Source organism: Artemia sp. Qi Xiang Cuo, chromosome 17, assembly GCF_049724085.1.
Source record: "Artemia sp. Qi Xiang Cuo chromosome 17, ASM4972408v1, whole genome shotgun sequence".
NCBI lineage: Eukaryota > Metazoa > Arthropoda > Branchiopoda > Anostraca > Artemiidae > Artemia > Artemia sp. Qi Xiang Cuo.
The window spans coordinates 14,663,692-14,681,762 of NC_142810.1; the positions used below are offsets into that span (position 1 = coordinate 14,663,692).

At 36.5% G+C, this 18,071-nt stretch overlaps 1 protein-coding gene across 1 annotated transcript in view; it reads left to right on the top strand.

Moving 5' to 3' along the window:
- Positions 1-294: 294 nt before the first annotated feature.
- The window catches only part of sdk (sidekick cell adhesion molecule), a 300,949-nt gene continuing 283,172 nt past the window's right edge, over positions 295-18,071 (top strand). Inside the window, exons 1-2 of the mRNA XM_089103497.1 lie at positions 295-364; positions 8,472-8,737. Coding sequence (XP_088959623.1) covers positions 8,677-8,737 — 61 coding nt within the window. The 5' untranslated portion in view covers positions 295-364; positions 8,472-8,676. The remainder of the gene's footprint in view (positions 365-8,471; positions 8,738-18,071) is intronic.

The following is an 18,071-nucleotide window of genomic DNA, read 5'->3' on the forward strand; positions in this document are numbered from 1 at the left end:
GTATTTTAAAAATATAATTCTGACTGAGCTTTAAACGAAAGATATTAGATCAGCAGAAACTGCCGAATGTAGCCTTAGTTATTACTGCAACGTACGTAAATACAGAGTTTATACACTTCAGACAATACCTTTCGAAATTTTACCTTCATTTTATATTTACCATATATTATTTTAGGTAAATGAAATAATATTTTAACACAAGCTATTAATAAAGTACGATTATTTTGTTATTTTGAATGAAATCTAGCCTAAGGCACAATTTTTGAATCTAGTATAAACTGTGATTCCTATCAGGAAAGATCTCAGAGAAAAGTTGAGAATTGTTGGAGTATAGGAAACGGTTTGCTTAATAAGAACAGTCAAGGTACTCTGGCATTTAAAACATTGTTCATATTTAGGCACGTCCGCTTTATTTAGTCCTCAGATAATTAAACATAGGGATTTTTAATTAAACAGCTAAGTCTAGGCCCTGCTTGACTCTAAGTTTCAAGCCACAAAAAGGCTGGAGAGGCTAGGATTTTTTTAAGCTTCAACCCTAGCATCAATAGTGCAATTTGGAGGGGGCAGGGGCAATTTAATAGGGTACATTTCTAGATTCCATGATAAATCTCATAGCCTTAGTAGAATTCTAACCTTATACATCTCCTGGGTAGGTAGGTGATTTGGTTTTACTTCTTATCAATAGGCCTAGTTGGCTCATATTGGCAATGCAAGCCAATTTTGAATTACAAAATCAGCCAATTTTGTTTATAGCCTTATGGCCATATCTGAACTCAGTAGGCTATGGGTGAGAGGTTGCAATTAGCCTACAACTACAGCAACTATTATCTTCAGAAAGAAGATTGGGTAGGCTAAATATTTACCAAATCATATTAGGCCTATTGACTTATGAATAAAGTGAATATACCACTCGATGCCTTTTTTATGCTCTTTCCAAATATAATAATCATTTTTGTTGTAAATGAATTTCACCCCCACCCCTAAATATACAAATTCAGGGTATATATTTGCACATTAGGGGGGGGTAGGAGTAAAGTTTAAACTTACCTCCCATTTACATCAGAAATAAAGTTTGCCCCCATCCCCCCTAATGTGCAAATATATACCCTGAATTGGTATATATTGGGGTGGGGGTAAAATTCATTTCCGAAAAAAAATGATTATTATATTTTGAAAGAGCATAAAAAAGGCATTGAGTGGTAAATTCACTTTATTTGTAAGTTAATAATATGATTTGGTAAATATTTACCAAAGATTGAATAAGGAATCTTTTGTTATCCTTTCTTTTCTCCTGTCTGACTTCTGTACTGGGTAAATTTTTCACAGTTCATATTATTGACTTACAAATAAAGAAAACATAGCCTACCACTTGATGCCTTTTTTATGCTCTTTCCAAATATGATAAACATTTTTGTCAGAAATGAATTTTACCCCCACCCCTGTATATACCAATTGAGGGTATATATTTGCATGTTTGGGGGGGGGGGTTGGGTAAATATTATTTCTGATGTAAATGAGAGGTAAGTTTAAACGGTAAATTTTTCGTTGTTCTTATTATTGACTTAAAAATAAAGTAAACATACCACTTGATGCCCTTTTTATGCTCTTTCCAAATATAATAATCATTTTTGTTGAAAATGAATTTTACCCCCACCCCTATATATACCAATTCAGGGTATATATTTGCAAATTAGGGGGGTGGGGGTAAATTTTATTTCTGATGTAAATGAGAGGTAAGTTTAAACTTTCCCCCCACCACCCTAATATGCAAATATATACCCTGAATTGGTATATAAAGGGGTAGGGGGTAAAATTCATTTCTGACAAAAATGATTATTGTATTTTCAAAGAGCATAAAAAAAGGTGTCAAGTGGTATGTTTACTTTATTTGTAAGTCAATAATATGAATAACAAAAAATTGACCTAAACTTTGCCCCCACCCCCTAATGTGCAAATATATACCCTGTTATATATAGGGGTGGGGGTGAAATTCATTTCTGACAAAAATGATTATTATATTTGGAAAGAGCATAAAAAAGGCATTGAGTAGTATTTTTACTTTATTTGTAAGTCAATAATATGAACTGCAAAAAATTTACCCTATACTGTACCTGTGGCAAAATATCTTACAGGCCCTGATTTGGTATTTAGGCTAGGTATATTCATTAAGGTTTCATTAGCATAGCCCAAACATTTTATGTGTAAGGAATTTGCTCTCTGGGATATTCTTTTTTTCTTTGGCCATTGGTTGTATCCATTAAGCTCCATTTTTGTTTCATATTTTACAGAAAAAACTGAAAGCAAATCAACAACTAAAGAATCATAAATTCATATTGTAAGATAGGAATGTGGTGGATAAACTCAAATGTATAATTTAAGTCCCCATTCACTGCTCTTTTCAAATATAATAATTAGCCTAGTTTTAGACAATGAAAAATTTTGAATTAGACAATTGTATCAACAATAGGCTAGTTCTGCACACTGCAAATTTAACATGTCATTTTAAGATAATTCCCTACACTTTGACAGTAGCCTAATTTTGCCCTGCCATGCTACTATTGCTTCTAGCACAAAGCTGCCAGAGGCTAATATAAAATCCTACCCCATACATTTCCTCCACTCTGTTCAGAGCTTCACTATTTAATGTCTCCCATTAAGTTCCTATTTTCTTAGAATCTTTTTGGTACTTGTTAAGAATTCAGTAGTCACAGAAGAAGTGAAGTTTTGTTAATGCTTATGAACTAAAACAAAATAGGACAAAAATATAATAGTTTATGAACAAACTTGGGCTATGTATTTGCACATTAGGGGGGGGGGGATAAACCATATTATATATTAAATATGTAACCTAACCTAGGTACCTTTTTTGCCTCTTCAACCCCAAAAAACTAAAGTTTAAATCTTTGTCATGGAGTGAGCAGCACCTCAAGAGTGAGCAGCACCTAAATCTTTGTCATGGAGTGAGCAGCACCATGGAGTGACAAGGCAGAGAAAATCTGTTTTTCATGTAGAATCTTGGTCTTTCTCGATGCAGTGTTTCTTGCGTGACTACTGGATTCTCGACAAGTACCATTTTTTCTTATAAGCTCTTCTCATCCCATATGAGAACAATCTTATTTGCATGTGGTCCAGTTGAATTTGCAAGAAGCATGTTGTTTTTTCCTGTTTAACATTTTCCCCTGCAAATTGTAACCTAACCATCATAACCTTTCTTTCACTATAGCCATAGAAAATGGGGTCTAACTACGTTTTTGCATTGCTTATTATTTGATATGGCTGTTCACAAGGCTGTACCCAGGGGGGGGGCTAGGGGGTTTTGACCCCCCCCCCCGAAATGTACGTCTGACTTGTAAAACGTAACAAAAATGGATATAAAAAAATGTTATGCGTTTTTTTTAGTTTTTTTTGGGGGGGATTGTAAATTGTAAATCATGGAATTTCATTTTTCATTATTTGTAAATGTTTTTCTAATGAAAGTTTTTGTTAGGTTTTATTCATTTTGGTTAAGACCATTTATAATGGAATTTTACTAACAGCAACATCTAGCTAGCACTAATTTGAGTCAATGAGCAGCCATCCAGTAGATTTTATGAAACATCTATTTTTTTTATTTTATTTCTCTTTGCAATGTACTATGCATACATACATCAAATTTTTTTCTTGAAACACTCATAAAAAATTAATGACATTTAAGTTTGCAAAAATAGGTTAGTTTATTTAGTGAAAATTTCAGATCTGCTTCTAATTTGTTTCTCTTTTTGTGTTCAAATGGTTGCTATCAGAGGTGTCTTATGGAATGTCTGAGTGATAATTTTCCTCCCCTACAAATTGTTCAGGCAGATTGCAATGTGAAGTTCTGCAAATTTACTGATCTTTCCCAATTTTCCTGCAGTTTTACTAACTGTCAATTTTTGCAATTTTGCAATTTTACTAAATGTCAATCTTAGTCAGTATAACAGTTTGTTAAAAGGGTCAGCCATTTGGTAATTCAGTTGGCTACCTTGTTCTCCTTGCCAACATTTTTAGTGTTTTCAGTTATTTTTTTATGGTAGACCATGTAAGATAATAAGTAAACAAACATAAAGAAAGAAAAACGAGCAAAAATGGGGTTTTTTTAGGCCAAATGACGATACTTAAAAAAAAAAGCGAATATTTCGAGAGTACAAACGCCTCTCTTCTTCAGCGCGAAACGAAACGATGTATCAATAAAAGCCAAAAATTAAAAGAATTAAAACCAACTACCTAACAACCATAAAAGCGAGTTATTCGCCAATATCCGCGATTTGCACAAAATCGCACATATAACTCGCTTTTATGGTTGTTAGGTAGTTAGTTTTAATTCTTTTAATTTTTGGCTTTTATTGATACATCGTTTCGTTTCGTGCTGAAGAAGAGAGGCGTTTGTCCTCTCGAAATATTCGCTTTGTATTTTCAGTATCTTCATTTGGCCTATAAAAACCCCATTTTTGCTCGTTTTTCTTTCTTTATGTGATGTCAGGCCAATGTGGTTTAAGAAATTATCTTCGTAAACAAACAGCCATGGTAGGCCTTGGAGTCAAGAAGTTTAACTGGTCTACTGGGAAGTTTAAGTTTGGTACATGATAATGGTAATAAGCTTACCTAAGCTATGGATGTCAGGTATTGTGTTATCTTGGAACGATAATTTCGACAGGACCTGTGCCTGTCATCATCAGGTTCAAATTCAAAACTCTTGCCAGAATATAAAATCACTAAATAATACCCTCAGAAAAACTTTGTCCAAAAAGAAACATATGGAGGAGAATCTAAGAAGAGCTGAAATGAAGGTCCTCACAGATCTCAAAAAAAATACCAACATAATAATTACCAAAGCTGATAAAAGTAATACAATAGTAATCCTCAATAAGACCGAGTACGTCAGCAAATCATTAAACCTCCTGAATAACAACAAAGTATATGAAAAAGTTAATGTCAATTCTGTAAAGGTTGCTTATGATAATGTCAAAAAAGCTTTGGATAATCTTAGTCTCACAAATAGGATTAATGATCAACTTTATTAGAAACTTATTCCTGTCAGACCAGGTCATTCCTAGATTTTATGGTGCACCCAAAATTCACAAACCAGATATTCCCCTTAGACCTATTGTTTCAACAATAGGTTCAGCTACACAAAAGTTGGAAAGGTATTTGGCTGGTATTTTAAGATCCATAACTCTTAGCAGCCAACACACAATAAGAAATACCAAAGAAGCAGTTGAAAGGCTAAAAAGCATCAACATCTTGGAGAATACCACAATGTGCAGTTTCGATGTTGTATCTCTGTTTACTAGCATACCCTTGCCCCGACTTATACCAGCTATACAATCAGATTTGGAAAATGATGATTCCTGGAAAGAACTGACCATCTTAGACACCATAGACATCATTATTCTCACGTCTTTATGTCTGAACAATGCTTACTTCACTTTCAGGCATCAAACCTACAAACAGAAGTGGGGCATACCAATGGGATCAGCCTTGGCACCAGTACTTAGTGAGGTGTTTCTACAATATATTGAAAATAATATCTTAAAGCAGGACTTCAATGATCTCCAACTCTACATTAGATATGTAGATGATTGCTTAATAATTTGGAATGGGACAGAAGACAAATTAAGATACTTTCTCAATACTTTTAACCAGCAGGATCCAGATATAAAGTTCACCATTGAACTTGAAAATAACCACAGTTTACCCTTCTTAGATGTTCTGATTACCAAACGGGAAACTAGGTTTGACTTGAGTGTATATAGAAAGCCAACTCATAGTGATAGATATCTGAGATATGACTCTTAAAACCACCCAATAATTAAAAATTCTGTAGTCTATTCGCTGGTTGATAGAGTGTTTGTAGTGTGTTCCTCTGATTTGGATATGAAGGCTGAATTTGATCATATAAAAGATGTTCTTATAGGCAATGGCTACCCCCAACAAGTCATTGATAAGGTTATCTCCAGGAGAAATATTAGCGCAAAAACCAAGAGCTCCCCTAAGACTGAAAAAAATAAACCCTTTTTGTCATTACTTTATATTAAGGGGATTACTCACATTTTAAGCTCCAAACTCACTAAGCTAGGCTTTAAGGTGTTTTTTCCTTCTGGAATGACCGTCTCCTTCTTCTTAAACAAAGGTAAAGATAAGATCACTTCAGATCCACCAGGAGTATATGAGATTCCTTGCAGTTGTGGTGATACCTATATAGGTCGTACCATGAGATGTCTACATCACCGATTAAAAGAACATGCTGATTCCATTGATGCCTGCCTTAAAAAGACAAAGCTTAAGGAGGAAAATACTTTTTCTGCACTGGCCCTTCATATTTTTGAAAACCCTTCTCACTCCATTGATTTTCACCATGCTCAACTTATTGCTATTGTTCCACAACTCTTAAAGCAGAAAATCAGAGAAGCTCTGGAAATTGCTAAAAACAAACCAGCCATTAATAAAGACAATGGAGAGTTCCGCATCAGTGAAATTTGGGAACCCATTACACATAGGCTAAGAACTCGCAAAAAACTCCACCATACTTCTAAAGACCCAACCTTTTTGAGATCTACTAGGATAGCGGCCATCAATGCCTCTACCAAAATCCGAGCCATATTACAACAATAATTCCAGGTTCGACTTATTATTAGTGTTGTTCAGTGATTTTAGTTTTATTTTATTCAGAGATTTTATATTCTGGCAAGAGTTTTGAATTTGAACCTGATGATGACAGGCACAGGTCCTGTCGAAATTATCGTTCCAAGATAACACAATACCTGACATCCATAGCTTAGGTAAGCTTATTACCATTATCATATAAGTTTGGTACATACAAGTTGACCCTTGGGGAGGAGGATTTTTTGGTGGGAGGGGTAGGGGTGGGTGAACCAAAGCGAAGTGGTAGTGTTTCCTGCTCTGTTGCTGCATCTGTTGATGCTATTTAATCAGAATAATAAGGTTTTTTAAAAGTCCTAAAAAAAACTTAAGCATACAGAGGAAGGTACTGAGGAGGGGGCAACCCTCTTATATATGTAATAATTTCTGTCCGTTGAAGTTTTAATGTTGCTCCTTGCTTTCAGTTGAAAAAACTTGTTATTTCTTTTAATTTCTAATTGTTTTTAAATAATGCCTGAAAATTTGGCTCCCACTTCATGGAAAAGTACTCCCACTCCCACAAGAAAAATCCTCCCCCAAAAATATTGATGAAATTCCCTATAATGAACACTGTATGTAAACAATGGGCAAAGTTCATAGCTTCCAGCCCTTCCCCCGGGAACTGTGGGGAGCAAAGTCATCCTCAAAGACATAGTTATCAGATTTTTGGACTTTGCTAAACAAAATGGTTATACCTAAATTTTGATCAGGCGACTTCGGGGAAAAAAGAGATGTGGGAAGAGGGCTAGCTACCCTCCAATATTCTTGGTCACTTAAAAAGGGCACTATAACATTTGATTTCTGATCAGATGACCCCTCTCCTGATCCTCTAGTACCAGGGGCGTCGTTTGGGGATGGCACGGGGGGGGGGCTGTTGCCCCCCTCCAATAATGTGAAGAAAAAATTATTATACATCCCATGCCCTTTGACTATCCGGATATGGACCCCTCTTGCTCCCTCCCCCCCAATAAAAATTTTGGAGATTCGCCCCTGTCTAGTACCACAGGTTCGATACGAACACTGCTGGGGAAAACAAACAACAAATAAACACGCATCCGTGATCTTTCTTTGGACACAAAATGCAAAATTCCATATTTTTGTATATAGGAGCTTGAAACCTCTATAGTAGGTTTTTCTATATGCCGAATCTGGTGGTGTGATTTTCATTAAGATCACTTGATGTTTCGTGGATGTTTCTCCCCTTTCTCAAAAAACGGGCAAATTTTCTCAGTCTTGTAATTTTTGATGGGTAACATTAAACTTAAAGAATTTTATACATTTTGAATAAGTATCAAAATTTGATTCTTTTGTAGTATCTATTGTTATCAAGACTCTGTTTTTTAGAGTTTCAGTTACTACTGAGCCATATTGCTCCATACTTACAGTTCATACCTTGAGAACTGCTTGATTTTTGGCATCAAACTAGAGTAAACTGCATTTACTTGCAGTTTTTTATGCAATGTAGGGTATTGGAGATAAATTTATGCGAAAATGTGTTATTTGCGGTTTTAGGTAACACCATTCGTAAAAATCCTCTTGACCACAGGCTGCTTGGACACAGGAGAAGTGCCTCCCCCCTCCCTGAGATAAATTCAAAGGACCCAACTGGGAAAATTCATCGCAGTTGCCAAAAAATATAGTTCCAATTTTGACCTAGCATCTAGCATTCCCTTCTCTCGTCTAAGCTAGTATTGTGCTTGATTTATTGGCTTAAGACTGAAAATACTCTGAAAGGCATACAAGGTAAAGACAGGACACAAATGTTTGTTGTGATTTGTAAACTGCTTAACTTCTTTTTTTTTATTTGTTTTCAGGTCAATTGAGGAGTCACATAGACAATTTGAATTGCAATGTAGTCCAAAGAACGCTATTTGGGAATTTACAATTTATTTGTGATAATAATTTGTTTGCAGCTGCTTGGTCTCGTGGAAGCTATGCAAGAGTGTTATATGAGTTATTCATAATACTGTTGTGAACAGAGTTCAATATATAGTTTTCATCAATAGTGATTATATTGAAATGAAAATGATTGGTTGTTTTTTTCTTGGATTAACTTTGATAACCTCTGGATTTTCGGAAGGTATGATCTTTGTTTTGCTTGTATTTAGTATCTAATACGAGGGCACTCGTATGTATATTTTCAGAGCTAATTTTTTTTCCTAGCTTGTACTCATTTTGGTACTTTTATCATATAGCCACCACACTCAAGATCCTGTATCGCGAACATGACACAATAACCGGTTTTCATGGTCTTTATACCAGATAATATTCGGCTCAGTGTGAACCTACATTGTACCTATATTTTAATTTAATATTTTGTTGGTATTTTGATTAGGTTAGGTTAGTTTAGGCCACGTATTTAATATAATGCGGTCTGGGCGGCCCCCCTTCCATAATTCTTTGTTGAAGTTTTCCTAATTTTATTGATAAAGTATTATATTTTCATCATATTTTGTTTTATTACAATAGCATTAACCAAACTTCACTTCTCGACAGAACTTGAGTGTGGTGGCTATAAGACAGAAGTAGAATCATTTTTTTTCCAAGGGAAGAGGCAATTGATGAGATTTTTTTCTTTTTGTCTGAAAAATGTTTTTTCAATTATTCAATGTGACCTCAGAGTTGATGCCAGATTTGTCTTGTAAGCTAGGAAAAGCTGTCAAATTAAAATTGCAAAGCAATTCCGAAATTTAAAGGAGCTGAAAATTAACCATATAGACTATACAATCAAACCTAGTAAATCGTTAGCCTAGTAAATAAATCAGATTTTTAACCAACATAAGTTGTCCTATTGAATTATAATATGGCTGCTCCTCGATCCCCCTTTTAATTTGCATCATCTGCTTTACTGAAAGCATGATGCACACCAGTATTGTATTTTAAAAAAGAAAAAGTGTATTTTTCCAGTAGTGCATTTTTTTCCTTTCCAGAAGTTTTAAAAGCTGATAGAGTAGCAAAGAGAGACCGCACTAGCTAACATTTCTTGAGGTTGAAGGGGGGGTGGATCAGTATGCTTAACATACTGATGGATTATTTTTACCAAGTGTATTGCAAATAAAGATTGCCTTTTTTTTGCAAAATTTGAATCGTCCACACAATTAATTTTGTCCCCTAACGGACCAAATTTTACACATCTGCGTCTTAAACTCATTTAAGAACGGAATATATAATGATAGGTTCTTTCCAGTAGTCTATTTATTTCTAGTCTTGTAGAAACAAAGAAATCAGTATAGTAGTTTATTATTATTGTTATTTCTTAGCTATATAAAAAATTAATTAGTGTGTATTTTTTAGAGATATTTTGTGTATTTTCAGGATCCTATTTAGCTTTCAGTTAATCATTAACATAATGCTAGACATTGTGATTTCTGTATGCGCATGGCGTTTACCATCCCCCACCCGGAAAATACCCCCTGCATAAAATACCCCCGGCTGAAAATGTACCCCCTGAAAAATGCCCCTCCTCCCGTGAAAAATAAGGCTTTCCAAATTCGAGGAGTTTGTTTGATTTTTATTTTTTTATTTCCGTAGGGGGAAGGAATTTTGATACTTGTGTATTACGCGCCGCTCATCAAGTTTACGCTGTGTAATATTCAAAAACTCACCAGTTTTTTCGTTAGTTTCTTGGTTATTTTAGAAATAAATTTGAACATAGTAAAATAACATAAATGAAAGGCACAAATAACATTAACCTTGATCAGCGATCATCATAAAACACTTAATGAAACAATACATTAACCTAAATAGTACTTAATACTTGGAAAAACGGTCATTGGAAAAAAAAAACAAAAAACGCTTAACACTTGGGAAAAAAATCACTTAAATGAAACATTACATTTACTTTATACTAGGTTTTTTTATTTATTTATTATTTTTTTTAACAAAATTTTCAGATCGCTATTCTTCTGTAATTTGTTAGTGGCTATATACCTAAAAAGAATTTTCTTCTGGCTTCAAACTGTCCAAATACTTTGCTCCCCGGTAAATAACCCCCCCCCCTCCAGGAATTTTCCGCGGGGAGGGGGTATTGGTATTTCTGCATTATATATAAACCAGCGCTATAGATTGCACAAAGAAACCAGACAAACGGGTATTTGCTAGATAAATTGATGGCAAAGTTTGGTTTCTCGTTGAGTTTACAATATTTAAACGATTGTTTTTTGGGGTTTAGGCGGGAAAAAGGTACCTAGGTTAGGTTATGGATTTAATATATGCTATGCTTACCCCTCCCCCCCCCCCTAGTGTGCAAATATATAGCCCAAATTTGTTTCTAAACTGTTATATATTCATCCTATTTTATTTCATAAGCATTAACCGAACTTGACTTCTTTCGTGTATATCGCTGGTCTAGTTATAATACATAAGTACCGGGGTATTTTCCGGGGGGGGGGGGGTAAATGCCTAGAACCGAAAAATTGAGTGCCTGACACGTAGTGATTTATTTTTTTCATTAAAAAATATTTTTCAATCTCATTTCTTAGGCATCAATTTGCTAAAAATTTAGTTTTGTTTTGGCGAGACGATTGTCCTTTTGTATCCGATCAAAAGCGAATATTTCCTGGATAACCTTTTTGTGTAATGCTCTAATGTTCGAGGATTGTGGTATTAGTACATCCGGAAATCCTGCTCTTCTTCATCCGTGACTGGTTTGCCTGGAGAGGGGAAATTGAAACGCATGAATACCACCTGGGCTCATTCTACTTGCTATCTTTCTCAGTGTTCTTCGGAACTTTCCTAATTTCTGGTGTCTCTGTATCATTTACGATTTTGCATACATCATCCCTTTAAACTAGTTTCGATTGCATTAATTTTCAGTTAATTTGACCTGTTAATTTGACCTGTCTATTTCAGTTACAGTTAATTTGACCTGTTAGTTAATTAACCTATTTCAGTTAATTTGACCTGTCTTGAAAAATAACCGGTACTTGTTAAGAATCCAGTAGTCACGCGAGAAGTGAAGTTTCGTTAATGTTAATGAAATAAAACAAAATAGGACGAAAATATAATAGTTCAGAAACAAATGGTACCTTTTTTTGCCCCTTCAACCCCAAAAAAACTGAAGTTTAAATCTTTGTCACGGAGTGAGGAACACCTCACAAGGCAAAGAAAACCTGTTTTGCATGTAGCATCTCGGTCTTTCTCGACGCAGTCTTTCTCGCCTGACTACTGGATTCATAACAAGTACCAAATAATCAATAGTTCATCAAAAATATTGTTAATTAAAATGATAACTTTTTTATGACAAAAACGCCCGATCTTCAGAATTTAGATTTAGATACATAAGCGTACACAGACCCTTGGAGGAAGGGTCATAGGATTAGGCTTGGGGCGAGGTCAGAAAGTGCGTTTCATGGAACGTTCTTCACTTTTCTTGGCATGTCCTTTGGACGAATCTTTGGCGGATCCCTTTTTAATTTTAGAGATGTTCATAGACGTATATGCACACAGCCAATTTCTTGGATCGGGGAAAGGACTATTGGAATATTTTTCTGTAGGGATACCCAAAGCAAAAAAAGAGAAAATTTTTAAGGCCTTAAGATTGTTATACCGCCTTCCCCCTCCTCTTGTGTAGGTATGATGATGAACACGAAACACATATTTAAGCATAATTTTTTATGGGGGATACTTCGGAGGGTACCATAGTTGTCCAACGTGCAAAAACCGGGGGATCATAGAAATAATAAAAAAATCATAAGATTTTTGGGGGGGATTTCTAGCCTAGGCTACCCTGGATACGTTTCTGATTATAACGTAGGTATTATTGTTTTATTAATAGTTCAAACTGTAGACGTGTGAGTACTAACCTGTCTTTTATTTCTTCATTGTTTGTTACGTGTAGCCCCATGGAAAAGGGGCTACAATGTTCATTTTTCTACATGGGGCTAGAGTTCCTGCTTTAAATTCTATTTGGTCCTCATTTCTGATTTTTTTTTTCTGGGTTGAGCCCCACGAGCAATATTTCGAATATGAATCTGGCCCCTGCTCGCCTGAAGTTTCTGACTTTGTGTAGCCCATCAACTAAGACAGAATGTTTTCTATTTAATCAGAATCCGATTTGTATCAAAACTTAATCTTATTATCCAGTTCGTTAATCTTGTTTAGTTGGAGGATGGTTAATTTGGAATATTAACGATGATCCAAGTATAGTATTATAAACAAAGAAAAAAATTAAATCGAAATCCATTTGCAGAGGGCCTTGGAATTGGTCCCAAAGAGACCCCCAATCCTTCCTCGCTGAGACGTTAAAAAACTGTTAGGTACTTATTTAGAATCCGATAAACACGCGAGAAAAGACCGCATCGAAATCCAACGATGCTTTAGGTTTTCGCTGCCTTGTGAGGCATTGGTCACTCCGTGACAAAGGTTTTAACTTTAAATTTTTGGGGTTGAAGGGGCAAAAAAAGGTACCTAGGTTAGGTTATGCATTTAATATATGCTATGCTGTACCTCCACCCCCTAATTTGCAAATTTATAGCCGAAATTTGTTCATAAACTATTATATTTTCATAATATTTTCGTTTATTTCATTAGCATTAACGAAACTTCACTTCTCGCGTGTTTATCGGATTCTAAACAAGTACCAACTGTTTTTTAAAAAATAGTCAATTTCTCATATCTCTGACCCCACGCCTAGGAAAATCCTTTGACCCCTTCCCATCCTAGCTAAGGGAGCATTTGTAGGTTTATTAATTAAATAATGACAGTATCAGGCAAACATCGACATTTTACGATTTAATCCCTAATTTTACAACTGAATGGTCAAAGAAAAAGGACCTTTATTGTTGAGTGAGTGTTGAAAACTAGCAGTTGTAACCGTTTGTTCAATGAGTCATGATAGTACTATTTATGCGCGTTGTCAATGTTTAAATGAATAAACAATTTGCTCTCTGAGTTAGATAAGAACCAGGAGTCGTCGACTTTCAAAAATCTTGTATACCACATGGCATGTGTCTAGTGTTGCGGGGACTGTACCACCCTTGGCGGAATTGCCCGGCACATGTGACGTTCCGAGTATGCACACCAGGGTAGAAAGTGCTTAGCCCCTCGGATTAGAAGTCGGATAAAAAATAAAATCCAGATCATGCACAATTTATTGTTGCAATTTTCTTTATTTTCTACACAAATATTGGTGCGTGCAGTAGAAGCTTTAAAGGTAGTCTATACCAGATTTTTTTTTTCATTTCCCATCATTTGATTTTTTTAGGTTGCGCTTTTAGCCTCGAATAGTCTGTAGGCCGTCCCATTGCACCATTTCAGAGTAGTTTTGCATTTTTTTTTTACGGGAATTTAATTTTTAGCTATTAGATAGATACGTTTATTCATCAGCTCAACAGCAAATCTAAGCAATAGAAAACAAACGCGTCATCATACCCCCCCCTCCCCGTAAGTCTTTATGGCGGAGAACGCAGGAAAGTAAGTGTCGAACAGCTCCCACTCGCTACCCGCCGAAAACCCAACCAGGGTGAAAAGTCGTGACTTACTTGACTTATGGCCAGGGCCGTATCCAGGATTTTTTTCGGAGGGGGTTTTACTAAATTTTTTTTTTTTGGGGGGGGGGGGTTTACACAAAAAAACCTCAAAAAATGCATACAAAATTTGTTTATGTCCATTTTTGTTACGTTTTTACGAGTCAGACAAACATTTCAGGGGGGGGAGTCAAAACCCCTACTACCCTCTCCCCTGGATACGGCCTTGCTAATGGCTCTTGCCAAGGTTTCGGTGTAGAGAATGATGAGAGTATGAGACCAGGCTCCTTTTAGTTAGGTAGATAAGCGTCAGGTTTGTGCATTTTATGGTAAAAACATGTAATGTGGCAGACATATGCGGAAAAATGTGGAGGATATAACTGGAGATAGAAATATATTTTCTGACGCGATTATCTCGTCGTTTTGCGTTTTTCCGCGCGGGAAAAAATAACTGACTTTCAGAGTGGGATATTTTTCCGATCAGAGGGTCGTATCTGACTAATTTGTCTCTCTTGATCCCAAAAATGGCTTACTTTTTTCCTTCGACCCCTGGTTACTGAGTTATTATCATTTTCATCACTACGCTCCATGCACTTCAGAATAATTTCCGCTTTCTGACTTTGTATTTTTCATCGTAATCGCTTAAAAAATGGTGAACATGTTACGGAAAATGTGAAGAATCGACTAAGCCGCAAATTCAAATTTGTCTCCGCGGTTCCGCGCTATTTTACGTTTTTCCGCGCGATGAAAAAAAAAACGCGAATTTTGAGAATGAGCTAAGACTGAATTTAAGATCTCTTTTCTGACTAATTCGAGTCTCTCGATTCCAAAAATGTGGTTATTTTTGCAATCGGATTCTTGGTTCAGGATTTACCAGTTTCATAACCATGGTTTCCATGCCATACTCTAACAAGAACTCATGTCCTCCCTATAACATTCCGAAAGAGATAATACGTTTTTGACTGTAAGCAATTAATTACCGTTTCAGATCTCCTCAATAAGCTTTCAGTAAAAAAGTCATTTATTCAGCTCAAACAGCTCGACTTAAGGAACTTCGGACGTAAGAAGCATACTATTATGATGATAAAATGTAGACTACTAAACTACTTCAAGTATTTCAAAATATTTAAACAGTCACATGGATCATAGGAGTGAAATAGCTGATTTCGACTTGTTTCATCATCAAGATTGCTAAAAAAGAAAATGAGGTTCTCACGGACAGGATACAGGTCGAAATCGGCTTCTTACAATTAAAGCTACAAAAAAGCACTATTGATTGTACTGATTATCACAACCTTGGCACGAATAGAAATCTGTGCATTTAAGGGAAGCTTTTGCACATTTGCACCAGCTTTTGCACTTTGCTTTACTGCCACATTTGAGCAGTTCTTTGTGAATTGTCACCGTCTCAGGAAGATTAGTCCAAAAAAGGCTCCCAGCTTCCGTCATGCTTCACCCAGCCTTATAAACCTAGATCCAGTGGGGAAATTTTCAAACAACACGATGATGCCCATATCTGGGCCTGCAAGTAAGCGCGTCTGGTATGCTGCTCAAGAGCAGCCGCTGTTGGGGGTTGTCTTCATTCCGACTGTTTTTGGTGTGAAAAGCTCCTTCCGCAGACTGTTCACTTCAGACAAGCCGCTTGATTTTTCGTAAAGAACGACGACGAATCGCTGGATGTCTGTAAAGTGACAATCTAGGAGCGGGGCTCCTGATGTACTCAGAGTAACGAAAGTCGGAAGAATGGATTCCACATCTTTCCAGGTCTTCTGAACACCATGCTTTCTACGAAAAGCAAAAGAAGAAGTCGTATCGCATTCAGAGAAGGTATTCAAAAAGAGAAGACTGCGAGACCTGACAGGTCCTAGACGATAAGTAATATCGTGAATGGGCAGTATTTTCGTCTTTGCTCCATGCCCATGCTTAAACCTCTTCTCAAAGAGGTCTTCAATCTGAAGCTGCTGGAACAAAGCTGTTGCAATCACAACTACATCAGAATCCACAGTTCTGATGGCTATGAAGTTATATACACACTGGGCCTGATGGAAGGCATGGAGCAGCACACGAGTGTAACCTTCTTCGTCGTTGGTAAGTATGAGGCCATCGCGAAAAGCGATATCGCGCGTCGAAATAACTGTGTCTCCAAGAGTGGCCACTACAAAGATGTCCTGCAATTCCTGGACTACCATAGTCGCCAAAAAATGGAAGAGTCGACTCTTGTTCTCAGTTGATTTAAAAAAGTCACGCCAGTTCATCCGGGACCGGGGGTTCGGTCTGTGATTTTCACGGCATAAGACGAAATTCCTCTGTATTCACGCGATCCGTTTTTTGGTTGTCGTTATTATAGATGTCAAAGACGAGATCAATCCTTTGAGCGTCGGTTTGGGACTGTTGCTTTCTAATGTAGGCAGCGAAGTTCAAGCGAGCGAACTCATCGAAACTAATTCCAGGCTTAGGAACTATGAGTTGTACTAGAACAGACCCTTCTTGTAAAATTGAGTCGACGGTTGGGAGACTGCTGGGCAGTGGCTCTTCTAGCTCTGTCGTCAGACAGTCAACTATTTCAGATTTTTTTCTAAACCGTAGCTTGTCATACTCGGACAGGGAAGGTAGAAAAGGCTGGTTCTTGTGCTTCAAAAAGTCGGTCTGGTCTGCCCTCCACCCTTACAGCCTGTAAGGGTACGAAGGGTGAGCCTGTAACGACTGAAGAGGCTGCAGTTTGACTGCATGTACTTTACCTGCAGCTGAGACTTGGAGCTTTTAAACTTTAGGCAGAAAAGACTATTAGTCACGTAGTGAGACTTTAAACAACATCAGGAAACCACAGGAACGGCAAAAATATAGTCTTCTGAATATTGTATGTCGCGATATGAATACATTTATAAAAGGAAACAGCACTTATTAAAGGTAAATTGTAAGTCACTTGTTCTCTTCTCATATGCTTTCTCGGCAAAAAAGTACGTGCCACGTGGATTTTCTTCTTTTCTTTGTTGAACCTGCTAGCGATATGATGTATTTCGAATCGTATTTTTAAACCCGCAAATGGTCCATTCATTCAGACCACAGTCGTTACTTGCACATTAAGGTGAACCAGAGTTTGTAATGTAGAAGTATGAAAGACAGTCTACACCCGACGATGACGAAAGTGATGATAATTCAGTAACAGAAGGTTGGATATTAAACGTAAGCACATTTTGAAACTCACTATACTCGATTTAGTCATGAAAGATACCCTAAGCGCATCTACTACCTCAGTATACAGAAAAGAACACGACGCGCGATGATGAAAATGACGAAAACTTGGAAACTGCTGATCTGATTTCAAAAATGGGCACACGTTCAGAATCAGAAGACAAAAATCAACCAGAAACAACCCTTCAAACGTCCAAATCCTTCAATTTAAAAAATAAACGATTTTCCGCGCGGAAAAACGCGATGAAACGCGGAAAAACGTGTTCGGAAGGGCTTCTGCCCCTTGTCAGATTCTCCGTATTTTTCTACATGTGTGTGCCAATTTTTGTGCTTTTACCATAAAATGCACAAACCTTATAGAAATTGGCGCTGATGTATCAAACTATCTAGTTTGATCTATCGCTTTTCAGGCCCGCGGAAGCCATGCGCAATAAATAATGCCAATTTACAATTTCAACTTGTCACCGACATTCATTGGAGGGGACATTGAAATCAAAATAAATAGAAAGAAAAAGAACAACTGAATTCAGTAGGCTAGGCTGGGCCTGATTCAGTATTACAGCTGCGATAATCCTGTAGACGCTGGTAAAAAAGCATGGATTTTAAAAGAAAACGGATAAACAAAAAAAAATGTGTTTTGGGTTTTTGAAAGATATCAACCACTTGTTGGTTCAGGAAAGTTTTTTTATGTCTAATACACAGCATAAAGTATGTTCACATCATCACCTCCATCTTCTAATTGCTTCTAGAAATGAG